The sequence below is a fragment of the Temnothorax americanus genome, unplaced genomic scaffold (genome assembly GCF_048541705.1).
Source record: "Temnothorax americanus isolate GAGA-0224 unplaced genomic scaffold, ASM4854170v1 Scaffold1, whole genome shotgun sequence".
Lineage (NCBI taxonomy): Eukaryota > Metazoa > Arthropoda > Insecta > Hymenoptera > Formicidae > Temnothorax > Temnothorax americanus.
Window position 1 is genome coordinate 6,895,934 of NW_027509230.1, and position 19,789 is coordinate 6,915,722.

At 37.6% G+C, this 19,789-nt stretch overlaps 6 protein-coding genes across 10 annotated transcripts; 4 read left to right on the plus strand and 2 right to left on the minus strand.

Moving 5' to 3' along the window:
* The first annotated feature begins 4,185 nt into the window (after positions 1-4,185).
* Tfiia-s (general transcription factor IIA subunit 2) lies at positions 4,186-6,516 on the plus strand. 3 transcript variants are annotated; one of them, XR_013256461.1, is made up of 5 exons: positions 4,198-4,667; positions 4,992-5,096; positions 5,180-5,309; positions 5,911-6,046; positions 6,286-6,516. XR_013256461.1 is itself a non-coding variant. In XM_077403117.1 (4 exons), exons 1-4 carry the CDS (start codon positions 4,672-4,674, stop codon positions 5,940-5,942), a joined length of 291 nt encoding a protein of 96 aa, XP_077259243.1. In that variant the 5' UTR covers positions 4,186-4,671; the 3' UTR covers positions 5,943-6,516. The 3 variants fall into 3 exon arrangements, 2 of the variants coding, with proteins under 2 accessions (XP_077259243.1, XP_077259229.1); XM_077403117.1 differs by having other exon boundaries at positions 4,186-4,695; positions 5,911-6,516; XM_077403103.1 differs by having other exon boundaries at positions 4,196-4,667; positions 5,911-6,516.
* Positions 6,364-9,056, minus strand: S2p (membrane-bound transcription factor site-2 protease). 2 transcript variants are annotated; one of them, XM_077403015.1, is made up of 6 exons: positions 8,519-9,056; positions 8,108-8,269; positions 7,393-7,743; positions 7,173-7,331; positions 6,824-7,081; positions 6,364-6,737 (listed from the first exon to the last, which is right to left on the minus strand). In XM_077403015.1, the coding sequence occupies exons 1-6, from the start codon at positions 8,591-8,593 to the stop codon at positions 6,369-6,371; spliced, it is 1,374 nt and encodes a 457-aa protein (XP_077259141.1). In that variant the 5' UTR covers positions 8,594-9,056; the 3' UTR covers positions 6,364-6,368. The 2 variants fall into 2 exon arrangements, with proteins under 2 accessions (XP_077259141.1, XP_077259138.1); XM_077403012.1 differs by having other exon boundaries at positions 7,994-8,269; positions 8,519-9,054.
* A 138-nt stretch (positions 9,057-9,194) lies between these two features.
* LOC143895716 (8-oxo-dGDP phosphatase NUDT18) lies at positions 9,195-11,878 on the plus strand. Its single transcript, XM_077403035.1, has 4 exons — positions 9,195-9,528; positions 9,658-10,192; positions 10,303-10,408; positions 10,644-11,878. The coding sequence occupies exons 1-4, from the start codon at positions 9,426-9,428 to the stop codon at positions 10,881-10,883; spliced, it is 984 nt and encodes a 327-aa protein (XP_077259161.1). The 5' UTR covers positions 9,195-9,425; the 3' UTR covers positions 10,884-11,878.
* Positions 11,879-11,940: 62 nt separating this feature from the next.
* On the minus strand, positions 11,941-14,089 carry LOC143895708 (uncharacterized). Its single transcript, XM_077403022.1, has 3 exons — positions 13,791-14,089; positions 13,465-13,686; positions 11,941-13,368 (listed from the first exon to the last, which is right to left on the minus strand). The coding sequence occupies exons 2-3, from the start codon at positions 13,684-13,686 to the stop codon at positions 12,457-12,459; spliced, it is 1,134 nt and encodes a 377-aa protein (XP_077259148.1). The 5' UTR covers positions 13,791-14,089; the 3' UTR covers positions 11,941-12,456.
* A 339-nt stretch (positions 14,090-14,428) lies between these two features.
* Positions 14,429-16,908, plus strand: LOC143895722 (uncharacterized). Of its 2 annotated transcripts, none has more exons than XM_077403046.1 (4): positions 14,429-14,903; positions 15,089-15,551; positions 15,621-15,692; positions 15,757-16,908. In XM_077403046.1, exons 1-4 carry the CDS (start codon positions 14,813-14,815, stop codon positions 16,097-16,099), a joined length of 969 nt encoding a protein of 322 aa, XP_077259172.1. In that variant the 5' UTR covers positions 14,429-14,812; the 3' UTR covers positions 16,100-16,908. The 2 variants fall into 2 exon arrangements, with proteins under 2 accessions (XP_077259172.1, XP_077259181.1); XM_077403055.1 differs by lacking the exon at positions 14,429-14,903 and adding an exon at positions 14,948-15,018.
* Positions 16,909-17,262: 354 nt separating this feature from the next.
* On the plus strand, positions 17,263-19,713 carry LOC143895778 (transmembrane protein 39A). The gene is made up of 7 exons (XM_077403123.1): positions 17,263-18,042; positions 18,162-18,310; positions 18,410-18,508; positions 18,630-18,733; positions 18,829-19,081; positions 19,164-19,371; positions 19,438-19,713. The coding sequence occupies exons 1-7, from the start codon at positions 17,710-17,712 to the stop codon at positions 19,690-19,692; spliced, it is 1,401 nt and encodes a 466-aa protein (XP_077259249.1). The 5' UTR covers positions 17,263-17,709; the 3' UTR covers positions 19,693-19,713.
* The last annotated feature ends 76 nt before the right edge of the window (positions 19,714-19,789 follow it).

The following is a 19,789-nucleotide window of genomic DNA, read 5'->3' on the forward strand; positions in this document are numbered from 1 at the left end:
GTTTTATATGCTTTACGCATGATATATGCGCTTAACTTTTTTTAACTCGCAAGTCAATAATTTATCTCCCAAAGAGTATCCCCCGCTTTTTGAAAGTTCACTTTACGCCACTTCGTTTTTTTACGTAAGACCTACATTAGTACCTATTTTCGTTAACCGGAAGAAATCCGAAGAAAATTTTCGCTTTTATGAAATAAATTTTTCCCGTGGTAATTGCTTCTTCGCTTTACGCTTCTTCGGTTTACAGGTTTAAAAGGAACGTTCTACTTTCGAATAACGGGGGAAACTACAAGCGTATACAGTTTATAAAGAGATTACGAGATATCTCATTCTGAATAATTCACAAGTTATCAAAATTATTAATAATATAAAAAAAATGCTTGAATCAAAACTTTTTAACTGTTATCTGAAACATTTTTTGATATTATTAACCCTCGAAAGCCACACTGGAGTCTCGCAGGGACTCCAACGAAATTTTGGAACTACGTTTGAAACAATCATTTATATTAATTAATGCGTATTTTTGGTAATGATTTTTTTTTACAAATTTTGATTGAAAAAAAAAACATTACAATACGTTGATTTTTTCGAAACTTATGAGCAAAAAATGGCTGGGATCTTCCAGATCCCAGTGCGGCTTATCACATATGCAAAAAATAAGTGTGGTCTGCGAGGATAATAATTCTAATGATATTCGCCAGAATTTGGATTAATTAAAATAAGATGTCTCCTACAAGATTTAAAAAATATCGACAAATTTAGAAAATTATTTTCAGACTTCAACTAAATTTACTAAATAATACTCGTATCTAACGACTGCAGGAGACAATTTCGCAACGAAAGAATTAAAACTCTCGCAATAAGTAATCCCACCCCTGCGTTCATTCTCTATGGGCGCATAAATCGAGATAGTCGTGATTGTCTTTCTAAAAGCAGCCGCTTGCGAGTCAGAGGAGCATAAACATTACGGGCAATCGGCGTACGAGTTACCTCGTTAGATTTATCCCTATACGCTCTTACTCACCCTCTCCGCCTCACCCCTTCCCTCCTCGCCCTCCCCCGCTTCTCCCCGCCTCGTACGGACTACGGATTTGATTCTCTCCCCGTTGCGTCAACCCGGGATTACCTCGACTCTGGAAATTCGGGCCGCAGGGGGGGAGGGAGAAAGAGAGAGAGAGAGAGAGAGAGAGAGAGGGACGGCGAGAGGCAATGTCGATAAGAATGGCCCGTTTCGCAATATTCGCCGCGCAAACGCACGGCTTCTCGACGCGGCGCGAAGTTGCGCGGCGAAATTCAAGCCGTACTATCATTTTAGCCGATATAGAAACTTTGCCTCACTCGAGGCCACCCGACATGTCGTTACCGTGCGATGAAAAGTTCGTTCGAACTATCGTCGAGATAGCGAGCCACCGCTAACAGATGTAATCGATGCGGCTAATTACATTACCGGAACGAATGAGCAACAACATACCTGACGATTATCGCGCACGAGTTGTGCGTTGTGCTCCTTGCGGCATTTCGGGACGAAAGTAATGGCACCGAGGTACGCGAGGCATTTCCATCGACTCCGCGCGCGCGCGCGCGCACGTTGACACTTGTTGACAGACATCGACAATCACGATATTGGCATTGGCACAATAACGATTACACGCGATGTTGCGCGACGTTACGGTGGCATTCGCGATAATTATATATTCGCACGGGACTTATACCTTTAGATCGTGACAAATCGTGAAAAGAACGGAGCGACGGAGCGAATTCGCGGACACTCCGCGACTCCCGTACGCGGCACTCGCGGCTCGCGGCGCGGCGCGTTCCGCAACTTACTCCGATCTGCCACGATCTGAAGTTATCGACAATTGCTAAAGCGCAGTTCTCAAAATATTCGGCCAACGCTAAAAAGAAGCGAACTAATCGCGGTGATCCGTGGGGGTGGGGGTGCTTTCCATTTGGCGACACAGTTGTCGGCACGGACGTCGTTCTATCTTCCTTGGTATTCAACGAGTAACAAAGACAGAATGAGACTTGGGTCGACTTATGTGTCAGTAAATCGAAAACACTCCTGCTTATCAATGCATGTAACATAAAATAATAAGGTTTCTCCTACAAGATTTCAAAAATGTCGACAAATTTAGAAAATTATTTTCAGACTTCAACTAAATATTTATATCTCGCAACTTAACATGAAACATAATTAAATTTACATATATATTGTTAAATTTATAGTGTCAAATTAAACTCAATTTGAGTCATTTTCAACTTTATATATATATATAGATCGCCACGCTCTGTTCCTAACTCAATGTCATTAATTTAGCTAAAAGCAATGTTAATTTAATCAAACAAATGGAGTTAAAATATTACTCTTTTGTATAAAAATAGTAAAATTCGACACGCATGGGTAGTTGAAAATAACAAAATATCATTTAACTCAAGGTATTGGGTTTAATAATTTTATCCTTTATATAATATTTAACAGTGTATGTGTGTGTGTGTGTGTGTGTGTGTGTTTACCCAGACAGCACCATGTTCGAAATGTCTAGATATTTAAAACATGTCTTTCAGATATCTTTATGTCCCAATTTTGGACGCGTGCATGCTGTCTGGGTAGCTTCGAAGAGAAGGAGCGAAATAAACTCGATAATATAGTTACGTTATGACAAATCGTACACATACCTGTGACGACGATCGAACGTCAATTCCACTCTCACAGCATCGCGGCGAGGAGATAACGGCACGAGATATACGCGCATGGATTTCGTTTGGCGTCGATCGCGTGTCGAGTCGAGTCATCGGATACCGGAGTTGCGATAACTGGAATACAATAACAAACTATATGTACGATCGTTACCGCGAACGCCCGACGATTCGAAGACCCTCGCGACAATTCCATTTTGCGCCGGGTTCACTTTTAGAACGTGATAATCGCGAAAAATAGCGGAGCAATTCGAATTCGCTCGATTCTACGATTTCCATCGCGACACAACGGTCAACGGTCCCGTAACGGCGCAACTGCGACTACGATCCGAAATTGCAGCCCTGCTCCGCCCGCTCCGCCGAGGTGCAGCAGGTGCGATCTATTGGGAATTTCGGAACGGCGAACCAATCAGGTTAATCGAGTACGTTCTTTAATTTCGCTAGATACAAAATCTTAAGTGTTTCCGTGAAAAGGATAAATTAAGGGATAGGGGGCGGGGGGAAGACAAGTAGGAAAGACAAGTACATACAATTGGAACGAATGAAAATAAGTTGCTGTTTGGAGCAGAAATAAAATTCGAAATATGTTTCAATAGATATTAGAAGTTAGTCGAAGATAATCATTCCAAACGTACCTGCTGATTATATTGTGAGGCTATTACGGCTTTTCGTTGCACTTGAGCGAAACAGTAGGATACGCGAAGGCGATCTCGATATCGATTTCACACGTATGAATCGTTACTGGGGTATAATAGATGATTTTATACGACGTTTTAGTGTATACGTTTTTCACATTCGCGGTAATCTTTCACGCGCGCGAGAATCAACTTTTAGCCAGTAACAATTAATAGATAAATATAAATGACGGAACAACTTGAACGTGACTTCGCGATTTACCATACAACCGCTTTGACTGCGTGCCACGTAATGGCGTAATATGACTGCAACCTGAAGTTCGTTTAGGATCAAAACATTTTCGTATACAAGGTGTCCGGTAATGTTTGACAAAGCCAAAGTGTGAAGTGAAGGGTCAATTGAGTATAGATTTGTGTCAAATTGAATGGAAAAGTGTCGTTTTGCAATTTTTGCAATAAATAATGAGAAATTATATGGTTAATATAAAATATTACCTGCAAATCAGCATTCGCGCGATTCGGCGAAAAGAGATAATAGCTCAGCGTTTATGCACGACGAGGAATATATAAAAAAATTTTTACCTTAGTTATCAGAACTGTCAACGCAAACTAATTACCGCGGATGTTTATTGTATAAATATATAACATTATTATTTTATAGCTATAGATATTAGAAAACGGTTTACTAGAAATAGAGTGAAATGACTGCAATAATTTTTATTTAATACATGTACATTTGTATATAAACAAGCATACATATATGCGAAACTTTTCCCGCCTTTCAGGCCGAAACTCGAGTTCAAAATTACGTCGGGAGAGAGGTGATTGGTCGTCGCTTCGTGTCTGTACCGTATACAGTCCTGTTCAGACAGTTTTGCCGTTTGCGTGAACACACACGCGTAAGTAATGACAGAGAGAAAAAAAACGATCACATTGCCGAAAGAAACGCTGTATCGTCGCTTAATTCTTTGTACCAAATGCCATGCAATTGATTTATTTGCGCAAGTGTACGCTTCATGTGACTGAATAAATTCGTCTGGAATATAACTTGAACGGTTTCATAACCATGCGCCGCGCTGCGTGCGCTCGTTTTTACGTTACGAGCCACGACAGCACTGCACAGCACTGTGAGCACTGCATCGGATCGGATGCGTCGGACAGCGTTCAGAACTGATATGCGAAGAGATTGTTGTTTGTTGATGGTAGACGCTTCACGATCGGCAATTATTACTCTCCACGTTATTACGAGACATTTTTTCAAGAATGTCTTACCAGCTGTATAGAAACACAACGTTAGGTAACACGTTGCAAGAAAGTCTCGACGAGCTGATACAGGTGAATGTGTAATAATACCGTAAGACAGGTTAGATTTAACATTTTAGACCGTATACACGTAGAAAAATTAAATTTGTTTCGAGTGAACGATAAACACAATTTACGTTAGCTGAGTTTACACGCTGCAATAAATATCATTTGCGCTACAAAATCAAAAAACTTAATGCTAGCGATAGATTCTCATGTATTCTTTATGAAAATAAAACTAAATTTTGTTGAATGATTAAAAATTGCGATATATTTTACTATGTCTAATTGCATTAGATATTAGAAAGCACCTTGTTGTTTCATGATTTCATCTAATAGTGACAATATGTATTCCAGTATGGACAAATAACGCCACAGCTCGCAATAAAGGTGTTGCTGCAATTTGACAAAGCTATTAATCAAGCTCTAGCAACGAGGGTTAAGTCGAGACTTACATTTAAGGTAAGTCTTTTTGAATAATTCTTTCTTGCTTGACTTTATTGCGTTTGGAAAGAATCTGATTTAAACAAATTAACTTGTTACAGGCTGGCAAATTAAACACATATAGATTTTGTGATAACGTATGGACTTTTATGCTAAACGACGTTGAATTTCGTGAGGTTCAGGAGGTTGCGATAGTAGATAAAGTAAAAATTGTTGCTTGCGATGGGAAAAGTAAGTACTGATAACGCTAACGAGAATTCAACCCATGACGTATAACCTTTGGAAGGTGGACGTTGAGTCACTCGTGACCCCTACCTTGGCTCCGTTTTGTTTAGACCGTGTGACTCGAGGAGTCTCGTAACTCGAGTCCCTCCCCTTCTCCCTGTTTTGTCTTAAGAGATAAGGCAACTCGCATGCAGCCGAAGAAAGCATTTTATAGGCGGTATTCGGTACAGCAGCGATCAGAAAAGACAAATTTTATTCAGAAAGAGCTTCGGTAAAATAGTCATAATGTCTGAAAGTACAGAAGTGACAAATCAACAAATTATTACGTATTATTACCATTCTTGAAAAAAGAACAAAAAAAAACAAAAATTACATTCACATAAAAAGTTATTTTGCTACACATACAAGAGAAACTTTACTATGGGTCAGAAGTGATCCAACGTTCGTCTTCCAAAGATTAAATATCTTTACGTAAGTTAACGATAAGTTTTCCAAATGACTTAAATTACTGGACAGGCAATAATTTGCAGTTTTCTATTACATTGTTTATTAGTTTTATATACTTTTTAAAATACATACGTTTCTACAATATAAATATTCTTTTCAGCATTGGACGCGGATGGAGCGGCAAAACGATAACAAATTTTAGCATTTTATACACGCGAGAGAAATCTTTCTTATATTGTGAAAACAAATTTTTTCGTGATAAAAATAACAAGGCAAATACGACAAAATAAAAATAGGTATAAATTTTCTTCCCTGTAAACATTTAACCGACAGCTAGTAATGTATCAAATTTTAGAAAATTATAATTTTTGTAAGCCAACCAATACTTACATATTTGTTTAATTTAAGTATACAAAAATTTAATATCAAACCATTTAAATTATAAAAGATGTATCGCGTAGACACGTTCTGTAAATCTAAACACAAATTCAAAAAGGGCATTATTATTATTATTATTATTATTGATATGTGACAGGTTAGGTAAGATTATTTTGTGATTTCACATACGAAGAATATAAATGAAGAAGATGAAGATGAAGATGAAGATGCATAATTAACTTACAATAATTTATTAATAAGCAAATACATTAAGTTCGTCATAAGAAGTATTGTACCTATACTTGTTATTGTAAGTACTGTGCTTTCTCTGATATTTTTATTATGCGGCATGGAGTTCAATAAATAAAGTACAATTATATTTAAAATATATTGACCATCCAGGAAGAAGCAAGGCACAACATTGATAATTGCCAACCCTGCTGAAAACACTGTGATATATTTGCAAAGTAGCGCAAATGATTCAGGTAGTTTAGGATACAGGAAAGAATACTTTGGCACCCAATCTGATACGTCGACAGTCCTGTAAATGTCTGCCGGATAACCAACGAATAACACATCCTTGTCCATTTTCCTTTTTATTTGTATGATCTGCAGTTTTAAATTGTTTTAAAGATAACGACTCTATGAAAATCTATTCATTATAAGAGATAAATTACACATTTGCTTCTACTTACCTTTGTCACATTGTCTAAAGAAGGTCTCATACAATGAGCATCTTGAGATAAACATTCGTGACTAGTTTGACAGAAATTCTGTGACTGATTAAGCATTGCCCTTACTGGAAGGCAAGAATGCGGAGGTAAATGAAGAGGAGCGGTTTGCGGTCCTTCAATATATTCGAAACATAGATTGCCATTTATTTCACTGTCGGTTGTACAACAATTCACAGCACCGTTCGTCTTCTGCTTAGCTGGAACTGACTCGTCATAGTCCTGAAAAATAGCATACGGATGCAACAAGAATTACAACTACTAGATGCTAAACGATGAAATCATAGTAGTAAATGTCTTCCAAGAAATTTACCTGGATAAACGATTGCTTAACACAATAACCAGGAGCAGAATGCTGCACCGCGTGCACCATACAATCGTACCAATCCTCACTGTGTTTTACAGGACAATCGTTTAATTTATATATTACATCGCGCTCCAAAAGACCAGTTGGTCCTAATACAGGCGAATTCTACGACAAATAGCAAAATAAAAATATATTTTAATAACTTTCTTTTGTTTCGATCGCTTACAGGCAGAATAGTCTTCACATAAACCCCAGAGCCAACATTATAGAGCGGTGCCCACAGCCATGTGGAAAATACAAGAATTGCCGCAGCTATTGTAGCAAGAATAATATTATGCCAAATTCCTGCGCACGCAATACGCAATTGATTTCTTAATGGCAATGCAACTAATTGTTCATTGCTTATATGCACATAAGCTATTGGAATTGTGAAAACAATCAAGATTCCTAAACCAAATAGCTGTACATCTTCTCTCGCTGCGGCAAGGGCATGCCCTAGTTCATGAACTATACTACATATTGCTAATGTCGTTGCATAATAGCCAATTTCATTGAAAGGGACATCCACGCCTGGTAACTGAAACATAAAGAATTATCAAAGAAAATTGTACAAAAAACTAGACTAAAGGTGTGAAAGATTCTTAAAACCTATTTATACTTAAGATTGAATAATTACATATATCATGTTAAAAATTCAAATGTATTATAGTAAAAAGTATAAAGCTAAACTCTCGAATATGTTGGTTCTTTTACTTCTGTAAAACCCCTGTGTACTAAAAATTATTGAAAAGTATCAGGCTCATAAATATATCTTTATTATAATCTACCATAGGTTCTAATATAACTCCTGAATTAGCGTCGCTCGAGGATCCAGCTAGCCACATATTGACCGTCATCTTCAAGATAATGACAACAGCTATTGGCAACAGTACAATGCTTACAAGCACGCCCGCATTGAACCAAGCGGTCCAAAACCTGCAGCGATCCATTCCCCATTTTAATATTTTACGATTGAAAGCGGTCGTAAACCATTTCACTCTCAGTATCTGTATCTCCAGGCCAGTGTTCTCCAGGAAGCAGAGGTACGGAAAGTGCGAGCAGGACTGAAAAACGTGTCAGAAATTATCCTTATTGTGACGAATTTACGCTCCACGTTACAAAATTACTCGAAAGTTTATGGCAAGAATTTTATGACAGAAAACGTGGATATCACAGTGGCAACTAATAATTTCTCGAGTCCAGAGAATCCTCGCTCGTGTATCATAAACGTCATTTCATTCTAACGGGCCTTCTGCGGAACTTTCAAGCGCGAGGCAAGAGCGAAAGCGTGATACGAGAACCGTGTGATTTACCTTGAAAAGCATATCAAAAAAAAATAGTGAGCAATGTATCAATGCAATCACAATTAACACGCTCAAGGCATCCATTTCTCAGTTTATTTCAGCTTGCAATCCCGAATGCCGGTTTTTCCCAGGTCTCCCTCATAACTACGTCGCTGCGTCTCACAGAATGTTATCGAGAGTCACGCACACAAGCACTCTCTCTCTCCTATAGGCGTCTAATGTATTCGATAATTATATCCCTAGACCTGCCTAGACCCGAGACCGCGTTGCGGAATCTTCTTCTCATGACAGTAAACAACGGATCCTCGGTGATAACACTGATAACTGATAACGTGTTCGATATTGCGTTATCGGTATCACTGCAAGCTTTGCCTATTTTTAGCAAAAACTTTGTAAACAAATGCTGTTTAATTTATGTAAACGCTGATTTATTCGAAACATCGTTCACAGGCTTGACGGTATTTGCGTGACATCCGCCATCCGCAAAGGATAGCGATTATCGTTCGTTTCTGATTCCGTGTCCTTTGCGGCCCGTTGAAAGGCTGAAGGCTGAAGCAGACAAGCAGACTGAAGAGTGAAGACTGAAGACGCGCAAAATGCCTCTCAAATTTTGCATCTCCGCAACATTTCGCATAGGGAATTTCGCATACAAATGTGTGCGGCATACGAGCAGTAGTAGAGGCGCAACTAAAGCCGCCGCACATCTTGACATATATCTCGACGCGCCTTTCCGCGCGTTTACTAGCTCATAGCTGTCACTTTCACGCTGCTTATCACTGACCGCGTAAAATTGCAATTTGATATAAATTTGTAATCGCACATCGTTCCGTATTCCGTACACGTGATACAGTTTTTCAGCCTGTGTGTGTATAATTGTGTACCATTGCGTACATATATATATATATATGTATAAAACATGTCAGATCTTGTAGAGAATCAAGTTCAATCACTGCTTGCCGGACAAGCGCTGGAAAACGATGACATATGCAATGTACATACTCTCGCGAGTGACACGACAGGTATGTCGGGGCACCTTCGCATTCGTTTTCGTAATGTTTTTGCGAGAGGCCTCGAATCTTTTTCTTTTTTTATTCTCTCTCTCTCGTAAAGAGAAAGACTTGACACGACTGGGTCAATGTATGTTGCAGGTGCGAAATCAGGTCAACTAACAGCACACATTCCCATTTGCTTGAAAACGGTGACGTACGTAGTCGCCGCCGTTGTCATAAATGACCAAGGCGAGGTGTTAATGATGCAAGAGGCGAAGGCTTCTTGTACCGGAAAGTGGTACTTGCCAGCCGGTAGAGTGGAGAAGAATGAGAATCTCATAAGCGCTGTTAAGAGGGAAGTCTTGGAAGAGACGGGTCTGGTGATAGAGCCGTCAACTCTGATACTGGTAGAATGCGCCAACGGTACATGGTTTCGCTTTGTGTTCACTGGGGATATAGTCGGCGGTACTCTGAAGACACCCGATCAGGCAAATGAGGAATCGCTACAAGCGTGCTGGGTACGAAACGTCAATGACTTGCCGTTAAGGTCTAACGACATCATATGCCTCCTGGACCGAGGCAAAAGTTACGTTTCGAACAATACCGTTCCGCAACATCCCCGCTTGATGCCCGTGTCCAAACCGCGTGCAAAACTATCGCTGAGATTAATAGTCACATCTAAAAAAAGGGCAACGTAAGTATTATCTTGTATACGATATCCAATCTAGAATTATAATTATCTTATATTTATGAATATATTTAAATTAACGAGGTAATACATTTTTATGTATCTCTTGTTAATAGGAACAGATTACACGTGCTTATATCCGATACTGAACGATATAATCCACCAATTTGTGAACTTAATCCAAATCGCAGTTTACTGTCAACTCTGCATAGCTTTATGACGGTAAGATATTAGAAGAGTATTATATTTTACGAATACCCAAATATTATGCATATGAATTAAATAAATATACATGCAATATACATTTATATCGCATGTATTTTACGATAAAAAATGTTTATGAAAATTAAGAAAATCCACTATTGTTACGTACAGAAACAATTACATAAATTATTCTTCAATTAAACAAATAAAAATATGTTTAATGTAGAATATATTCATTTATTCATTTCCTTAGGAAATATTTGGAAACGATGTAGCACAGCATAAGCCACACGGTTTATTGTCTGTAGAATTTAGCGGTGGACAAGGAGGAGATGGTCTGTGCTTAACATTACTGGTATCCTTCAAATTACCATTGGAAGACGTACCTATAATCGGGAAATATATTTGGCATGAACTTTCTGAAAACGTAGCGGAAACTCTTGCGGCCCGTCTGCCGCGGAACATGACTGTCCCTTTGAAGGTCGTACGTTAATTGCATACGTGTTTTATTAAGCAATTGTTTTGCTTAATAAAAATGAACGGTATAACAAAACTCAGAGATTTTTTTTTACTAAAATCATGTTTATAAATGTTAACATTGTAGTTACCCTAGTCTACACCAATGACTTTATAACAGATAACATTTCATATACTTTTATCTAATATAAATAAGCTAATAATTATGTGACAAGACACTAAAGTATTAATCTTCTGACGATACAGTAACATAATGAAATCAAGTTCTTCTTTTCAAAAGTTTAATCCATTTCTAGTATAAAGTAATTATAAATTATAATGCGTTAAACGATATATAAATATAATAATAGTATAATAAAAATCTCACACGGTATACGTTGACACATTATCATATGTATATTTGATAGATAATTATATAATTTAAATGAAATTGTATATACCCCTATATATACTTATAACTATGTAAAGAAATTATTAAAAGCAAGGTTTATTAGTTTGTTTAAAAATTTATTATTAAATTACTACATTACTACATAAAAATGTTTAGAAATGTTGCATAGATTTGAAACTTTATATTCGTATATGCGATCAAAAGTTACATAGTTTTTAATTTATCGTTTATGCAAATTATCACTCAATCAATACCTGCTGTATAAGCAATGTAAAAGATTGAAAAGAAGTTTATATTAATAAATTAGCAAATTTATTGAAATAAGCTTCATAACAATAAGAAATAAATATAAAAGTAAGGTAACAAAAGTTTTAAGGAGCAATTTATCACTTATTTTATTAGATAGCAAATTGCACATATATGAGCTCAAAACAAGATTCATACTATATTTTTGTTATTTTTATACATGCTTTATATAGTCAAAATATATATCCTAATAATTATTATAATAATTTACTTATTTAACTCAAGGGCTATTTAAGTCTGATATTATTGATTATAAAAAGTACTTGTATAAACAAAAATAATTGAACAAGAAATAATGAATATGTTAATTATTTATATAAATAAATGGTGGAAATTTTTTTATGAAAGTATTGTTTTACTGTCCTTTGATATCCTATTTTAGTAACTCAAAATCATCACGGATCATTTATAATCATATACCACTTGATCTTAAATAAGTCTACGTAAAATGTTTTATGTAATAATGTTACGTTTAAAATTCAGGAAGACTATCGTGTAACAACGGTTTGAAAATGAAAAACTATTCGTTGCCTTTGCCTCTGTAAAAATTGCTCTTTTGCACAAGTAGAGCATTGAATAAAAAAATACTAAGAACATAATATTTAAAAAAATCCGTAATATGCAGGATGTCATTTGTAACTTATTACAAATCAATATCTATCAATCTAATTATTAAAAAAAACTTGTAGACAATAGTTCAACGAAACCACTTAAAGCCTAAAAAATTAATTTTACATTTTTAAAGAAATTGTATATAACAGATAATGCATACTTTCTTATTATTAAGGCAGCAAGAATTTTTTGCCAATTTTTTGGTTAGTGTCTTTGACAGTAATATCAACTTGTAACAAATTATATAACTCATCCTGCTTAATAATAATCGTGTATACCTTCAACTAGAAGATGTTAATCTTCCCATAGTGTTTAATACAGTATCTTCTGTACTTTCATTCTTTATAGGAACCACATTACTAGCATTATGGATTAATTTAATGTCATCATTGAGCGTTAAAGACACATTATTTAAATAATTTGAAGAAACGGTAGTGTTAACATCTGTGCCAGTATGCAGTATATGCTTTTGATCGTTTTCACAGTCAGTTGCATTTGTGTCTGTATTTACAGGATGCTTCTTCATATGAGTGGTTAAATTGCCGCTGTGATAAAACTCCTTCCCACAAATTTTACATTGAAATGGTTTAATACCGGAATGTATCCTCTCGTGTATCGATAAGTTACCGCTGTGCCTAAATTCTTTGCCACACACGTTACATTTGTAGGGCTTTACGCCCGAGTGAGTTCTTAAGTGAGTGGAGAGATTTCCACTATGGCTAAACATTTTTCCGCAAATTTGACAACCGTACGGGCGTTCGCCCGAATGCGTTCTCATGTGTATAGCCAGGTTCCCACTGTGCGTAAAACACTTTTCACATTGACCACATTTATATGGCCTCTCGCCATTGTGTGTTCTCATATGTATAAATAAATTGCTTTTGTGTCCAAATTCCTTGAAACAAATCTCACATATACATTTTAACTTTTTTCCCGTACCAGACTCCGTGGAACTTTTAGATGGTCTCCCCATACGATGAGTTTTCACAAGCGATTCCACCGTTAATGTCTGACCGATATCTCCTACATTCTGCAAAGCTTGCGATTTGTTTTCTTGTACTATGCCAACATTGCTTGTACTCTGGTCACACTGGTTATTTGTCTGCATTTGATCGTTGCCATCCTCTCGATCAGCTGGATAGAATACACCGTTTTGTACGTAATCCTTCATATATGACAAGCTCCCAGTTTCCTAAAATGGAAATGTATAAAATTCAATACGGTAAGGTTGCTTGCCAAAATTGTGAAATGCAAGTTGCCCGCATAACAATATACATATAGTACTTACCTCCGCCTGGAACATGGCTTGTTGATCACGCATCTCGTTCTTCGCAGGTATCTCGTTCGACAACTGCGTCTGCTCCCAAAACTGAGATAACTGACGGTGCTTGTACTCAACATCCTGATTGATAAAAGGATATAAGGAACTGTCTGAACTGTTAATCCTATTACTGGCATTTGCATCCTCTACAGTTGTACATTCGTGCTTTATTTGTATCGGACTAAACATCTGTAAAACATTGGCAGATTCAGGAAGCAGGAAACATTAATATTGCTACTAATTATACGACTAGTGTTTGATGCATTAAAGTCATATAATCGCGGCACACCAACATTTTCATTTGAACAATCGTCAACAAGGGCCTCGGCTGGGGAAATATCAGTCGCGAATACTCCTAGTTCCGGTGAGCTTGAGGGATAGAAGCGTCATAATTGACACACGCTTCCTACTCAATATGTACGATAGTGATAGTGCGAGACTTATTTGTCAGGCAATTGTCAGCCCACATGCCCCACATTGCTGACAGGGATCTCTAATGACTCCAATCCCTTTGTCCCAAAGCCATTTTTTTTTAATTAAATATCCAAACGCCACCTATACTTGGGAAAGAGGACTGAGTCCGACTGAGAGAAGGAAGACCGAGAGCGGCAATCGCTGGATCTGCAGCGCTAACCAGCGCTATATGGCGATGACGTCACGTCAGACAACATATCGATATTTCAGGTATTCCCGTTACACATAAAGTCGCGACCTACTTTACTGGCCGAAACCGCGCGACCGGTAACTTTCGATGGCGCCACCGTTCGCTCGACGTTGGCGAAACGCGATAAGGATTAAGTTTCCACTGAGCGCGTCACGCGTCGCGTCGTCACAAGTTAACCAATCAAAACGTCCCATTTCGATCCCGTCACAAGAATGTAATGAAATGGGACGTTTTGATTGGTTAACTTGTGACGACGCGACGCGTGACGCGCTCAGTGGAAAAGAGCCTCGAAGGAGCTCGCAAGCATTTCTCTTCTCCCGCTTCTCCCTTCTCGCGCCGGAGTCCCGTTTCCTCGTCGCAGCCAGCAGCAGCCATCGCAGAGTACACGTTACGTTCTCGTCCGACGCGGCGTAGCCTCCGCGATATATTTGCAATCGCTGCACCTTCTTACACTTTCTGCAGCCGAATATCGGAGGTGCAAAAGGTGCAACGGAATAAAGCGCGAAAATAAGATACCGCGTCGTGCGACGAGAGAAAAGGCTTTTGCCGATTCGGCTGGGATTGCAGGTGAGGAAAAGGCCTTGGGCCGACCGAGCCCCACGGTTGTATAAGTACGCTCAACGACTTCGTGGCGTCGTTTCGTCGGCGAAAATGCAAGGCTGCTTTAATCGCGACGAGGAGGGTAAGGTGATCATAGACAGCAATGGGTTTGTTACGATCACATGCGAAGGTAATGGTAAAGGTAATAGAGCAATCACGATGGATCGTATGACACATGACACGTATATGACATATTCTACCTTTCTATTGCACAATGCTCATTGTTTCTTCTGCTATATAATGTCTGGGAGCAATAAGTAATGGCAATACGAAAGTGGACGAAAGTAGACTCGTAGACAAACATTAATAACGTGTATATGTTTACAGAGGAAAATGTGGTTTTCCAACTTCATATATCGGAGATTGACGACAAGTCGGAACAAATGTGCTTCAATGTCAACGGCAAAGATGTAACCATCGATGTCGTTCCATGGGAGATGGCCGATAATGATTCCGAGAGTGAGAAACAGGCAGATAAGTCCAAGGAGCCTGATAAGGCCGGCACACCAACGACGAGTAAAGGTGGGAATGCAATTTTCCCTTGGTGCGACGCCTCGACAAAGATTTTTCTGAAGGAGTATAAAGAGAAGAAAGAATTGGTGAAGAATCGGAAACTGAAAAACATGAAGAAGGCGTATCAGGAGATAGCCAAAAATTTGATGGAGAACGGCTTCAGTGTATCGCCTCTGCAAGTGGAAAACAGATACAAAACGCTCAAACGCGCTTACAAGAACATGATGATACACAACAGGAGAAACGGGAGGGGAAAGTACATCTGCAGTTACGAACAGTGAGTTTGTTTCTAAATTTCTACAGGTTGACACCTAATCGTCGATTCACGTGTCAAATGTGCTTACAGAGACCTGGACGAAATCTTTTCGTCTGATTTATATGACACGGAAATGAATGGTGACGATGACTCAAAGGCAGGGTAAGTTATAACTCATCAGGGTATAAAATTATTTACTCGCTATTAATTCAAATGTTTCTTACAGATCCATGATGATTGCCAAAAGCAGTGGTGCCGAGACGGCACATAATTTGAAAGCCACTCAGCACAATGCCAGATTGGAAGCTCAGAACGTGAAAATAATTGAGAATCTACAGAGCTGTCAGCGTTTATTAAGAAATTTAATCAGCAGAATGGACAACAAAAATAAAAATTCTAATTATATGCGAAATGGAGTCTTGCAAGTATGCATGGAGATGCGGGATATGCAGAAGGAAGGATTTGCACGCGCGGAGGAACATAGAGAGAAGACCAATACTCAGAGAGAGATAAGAAACAGTTTATTGGAAGAAATTGTAACGATTCTCAAGTCTGGGAAGGACACGTAATACGATCAACAAGCACACGAGCTTGTTTGCATCCTCAACAGTTACGAAATAACAGAATTTATTTATTCTATTAAATGCGAAAAGCGATGACTTGTTGTATATTTTTATAATTTTATCACATAACTAATGTTTTTTAACGCGTTGTCTGCCCGGGTTTATTCCGTGTACCACGCAGTAGAATATTATATAATACCGTAGAAAATAAAGTTTTCATGGGGATATATATAATGATGAAATACTATCTAATATGATTACAAGGCTGCATCGTGCGGTTACTATGTTGTATAACACATTTTTTACTTTATATTGTTATTAAGCTGTGTTGAGATTTTATGTTAGATAGTGTGTCCATATAAATGACATACATAACAAAAGATGTTTTTATAAGTTTTAAAAATGTTCGATAGCGTCAGGATATAACACTGAAAAGTTAGGCATTGGTCACGGAGGATAGACTACTATCATCATGGCAGTCAACGTGTTGATTTATCAAAGCGAGCCAATCGCAAATAAATATGTACATATTGATGAAAAGTCAGAAGATGTTCATCATCTGTGTAAAAACCCGAGACATACGTGAAGGACTAAACCTGGGACCCGTTTGCTACGAGTCGACTGCTCTCATATGTCACTCCCAATTTAAGTTTCTCTAAATTAATTGTGTAATAATAATGTTAATTATTAATTAAGGAGTTAGATAATTAAGAGTTAAATGGCATAATTGTAATTAAGATTGAAATTCTACAAATCCAAAAGTTATCTTTTATGATTCTGTATATTAATATTGAAGAATATATTAATATTTCTGATATTGTTGAAGTGTTCTGGTACCTTGAACTTGTAACTGTACAAATTATTATCTAATTAATTCTGTAAAGCAAAAGTATATATGTTCGTGGAAGGGAGGGCAAGATAATGTAAAAATGTTCCTAATTCATCTTTATTTGACTCTACTCCGTCTTCCAGCTCCAGCATCTCCTGCGTCACGTTAACGGTGACTCGATGATTTTTTGTAAAGCGTCGCCTATCGTATCTAATAGGAGAGAGGCAGAATCTGACCCAATCCTTGCGCGTGGAAATAGCACGGACATGAACCAAATTCATCGACAGTGTCGAAAAGTGGATGTGACTCGTGGTTCCAATTCCTGAAAGTGGATGTGTGGCGCTACTGTACGTGTACGGCCTAGCAAAGCATTTGTTTTGTTGATCTGACGACAATCTTCTCAAATTCTCAACGAGCACCGAGCACACAACTTGTTTACAAAAAGTAGGGACGAATAAAATTGATCTGTGTCTTGATTAAATGCTGATAATAGTGTGTTCTTGCATCGTGTTGCGTCACATTTGATCACATTCCTCTTCGTGTTTTTGTTTACAATGACATAATCGATGTGTCAGAAAAATAGCGTTCGAAGCAAATGCTATTCTCGATATACTTGAGGCTACATTTCCTGAGAAGCTGCTAAAAAATTGTCTACGACGCGTATTTGTTATGTTACGTGGAACACGTATGTTGATTTGTTCAACAATCCGTCACGTGTCACATGTCGCAAAAATTATTGGGATAAAGGCACAACTCGTATCTCTCGTATGAATGCATAAGTAAAATTATGCCTGGAGGCAGGCGAAACACTGTCAATCGGACTGGACCGACTGCCAGATCCGGTGGCATTAACGTTGGTTCTGCCAATACTAATAATGGGAGAAGCAACAGCGGAGAAAGAGCGAGCGCTAATGGCGCGGACGATAAAAGACTCGACGAGATTTACAGCGGACGATCTCTGGCACCGAAGCACATTCCTATACCCGCGGTACCAGTCGACCAGCAGTTGAACTTCGAAGCTTTATCCTTGATCGTCTCGATCATTGCGGCTTGTCTGCAACTGCTCAATCTATACAGAACCGTGTGGTGGCTACCAAATTCCTACAACGGTTATAGTATGGTACATTGTATTTGCATTAAACATATGAAACTAGATTATGTTTGCAATTTCAAAGATCATTATATTGTATTGAGAAAAATTGTAAAGAGTTCTCCAAGTTGTCTTCTTTCCTGTTTCAGAACTTCTATCTGATAGATCCTTACCTACTTGTATTTATTTTTACTATGGTGGCATATAGATTCCTTTACAAGTTATTACGTAAGATCATTGATATTTCATTGCCAGTTCGGTCAGTACCCGCAGAATTGGTGATCCGAAACATTATAAGGTTATTAGCAAACCTTATTGTATGTGATTTACCACACAGTAACTTGTAAGGTTTACAATAATATCAGGATACTTTAACATTTGTGGAATTTTATTTCAGGTTGTCTCTAGGAGTTGTTGTACAGAGTGTGCTAAGCTGGTGCATCTATCGTATGACTGAGAGATATGACTCTATGAAAATTGTTTATTTATTTTTGCCGTGAGTATCTCTTTATTATGTAAAAGTACATTTAAATATATATATATTTAATGATATATGTATATATTCTCTACAATAAAAATTAAAAGACTAAATCGCTTATGACATCCATTTGTTCCAGAAGTTTGTCAGTGTATTTTATGTTTGGAGTAAAAACAACACTGTTTTTCGATATATTTCTTGATATATGGGGAAAAGAAGAGCAGAAAACAAAGTATGTATTAGGTACGTATTATCATACATATCGATTGTATCTTATTTATTCATAGTATTCATTTCTAAAGTCTAACGGTGCGTGCTACCACTTTTCTGATATGCAGACAAACCTTTGCACAATTGCTCATTAAACGCATCGGCCATTAGAGCAGAAGTGTCCACTTTGAAAACCGATTTTAACCAACGATTAAGACGAGCTTTATTTTCGTCTTCCATTAGCGCGTACGTTTGTGGGGTCGCGCCTGTTATTTTTGTACCTCCGCATTTACATTATAATGAATTATGGGTGATACAGCATGTAATCTTATTTTGGCTCGGAAGGATATGTGCGTACTTTGCTCAGGTTTATCCCTTTAGGCGAGTATATTCCTTTGTAATATAAAAACGGTAGTGTAAGAACTGTCTGCCATAATCATTGAAATATGTAATCAACTTTTAGATATTGCGACGAACTACATAGAGCAGCGATGCATTTGGGCCGATGGGTCAAAGTAGAAAATCGCAATAATCACATTTATGCCCAACCGTGGAATGAGGCGGTATTGTGGCCTCATGGGTCGATTGTAAGGCACAATCGAGAAATTTATCGTTCTGAAGGTTTGTGCACAGCAGCGGAACCGGGTAATCTATTTCACTCTAAATTTTATGTACGTAATTTTACTTTATCGAATAACAAGAAATAGACTCGATACTAATTATCATATGTCCCACAGAGTGTATTTAATAACCGAGTAACGCTCCTAAGTCTGATACTGGCATTGCAATTATTGTTGGTGAACATACAATTATTTATTTTATTAGGCGTGACCGAATGGTATCAAATACTGTCGACGATATTATTATTAGTTATACATTACTATACTTTGTTCAAAATGGCTAGAGACTTTTTAATATCCTGGAAAGTGTACCGTGCTGAACAAATAATTCAAGAGAAGTCTCAAATGGTTGTAAATTCAGTTGCTCAATAAAATGCAACGTGGTTTATGCAATATTTATTTCATATTATTTTCCATATATATATATATATATATATATATGCTTACTAAATAAGTAAAATAAGATAAA

Coding starts and splice junctions, on each gene's coding strand:
- Tfiia-s (XM_077403103.1), top strand. CDS start 4,596: ATGTCTTACCAGCTGTATAGAAACACAACGTTAGGTAACACGTTGCAA. Junction 5,097..5,179: donor AGTCGAGACTTACATTTAAG/GTAAGTCTTTTT, acceptor AACTTGTTACAG/GCTGGCAAATTAAACACATA. Junction 5,310..5,910: donor TGTTGCTTGCGATGGGAAAA/GTAAGTACTGAT, acceptor TATTCTTTTCAG/CATTGGACGCGGATGGAGCG.
- S2p (XM_077403012.1), bottom strand. CDS start 8,593: ATGGATGCCTTGAGCGTGTTAATTGTGATTGCATTGATACATTGCTCA. Junction 7,744..7,993: donor GAGTTATATTAGAACCTATG/GTAGATTATAAT, acceptor TTTATGTTTCAG/TTACCAGGCGTGGATGTCCC. Junction 7,332..7,392: donor ATGTGAAGACTATTCTGCCT/GTAAGCGATCGA, acceptor TATTTGTCGTAG/AATTCGCCTGTATTAGGACC.
- LOC143895716 (XM_077403035.1), top strand. CDS start 9,426: ATGTCAGATCTTGTAGAGAATCAAGTTCAATCACTGCTTGCCGGACAA. Junction 10,193..10,302: donor ACATCTAAAAAAAGGGCAAC/GTAAGTATTATC, acceptor TCTTGTTAATAG/GAACAGATTACACGTGCTTA. Junction 10,409..10,643: donor CTCTGCATAGCTTTATGACG/GTAAGATATTAG, acceptor TCATTTCCTTAG/GAAATATTTGGAAACGATGT.
- LOC143895708 (XM_077403022.1), bottom strand. CDS start 13,686: ATGTTTAGTCCGATACAAATAAAGCACGAATGTACAACTGTAGAGGAT. Junction 13,369..13,464: donor AAGCCATGTTCCAGGCGGAG/GTAAGTACTATA, acceptor TTTCCATTTTAG/GAAACTGGGAGCTTGTCATA.
- LOC143895722 (XM_077403046.1), top strand. CDS start 14,813: ATGCAAGGCTGCTTTAATCGCGACGAGGAGGGTAAGGTGATCATAGAC. Junction 14,904..15,088: donor ATGCGAAGGTAATGGTAAAG/GTAATAGAGCAA, acceptor ATATGTTTACAG/AGGAAAATGTGGTTTTCCAA. Junction 15,693..15,756: donor GACGATGACTCAAAGGCAGG/GTAAGTTATAAC, acceptor TGTTTCTTACAG/ATCCATGATGATTGCCAAAA.
- LOC143895778 (XM_077403123.1), top strand. CDS start 17,710: ATGCCTGGAGGCAGGCGAAACACTGTCAATCGGACTGGACCGACTGCC. Junction 18,043..18,161: donor CCTACAACGGTTATAGTATG/GTACATTGTATT, acceptor TTCCTGTTTCAG/AACTTCTATCTGATAGATCC. Junction 18,509..18,629: donor ATTGTTTATTTATTTTTGCC/GTGAGTATCTCT, acceptor CATTTGTTCCAG/AAGTTTGTCAGTGTATTTTA.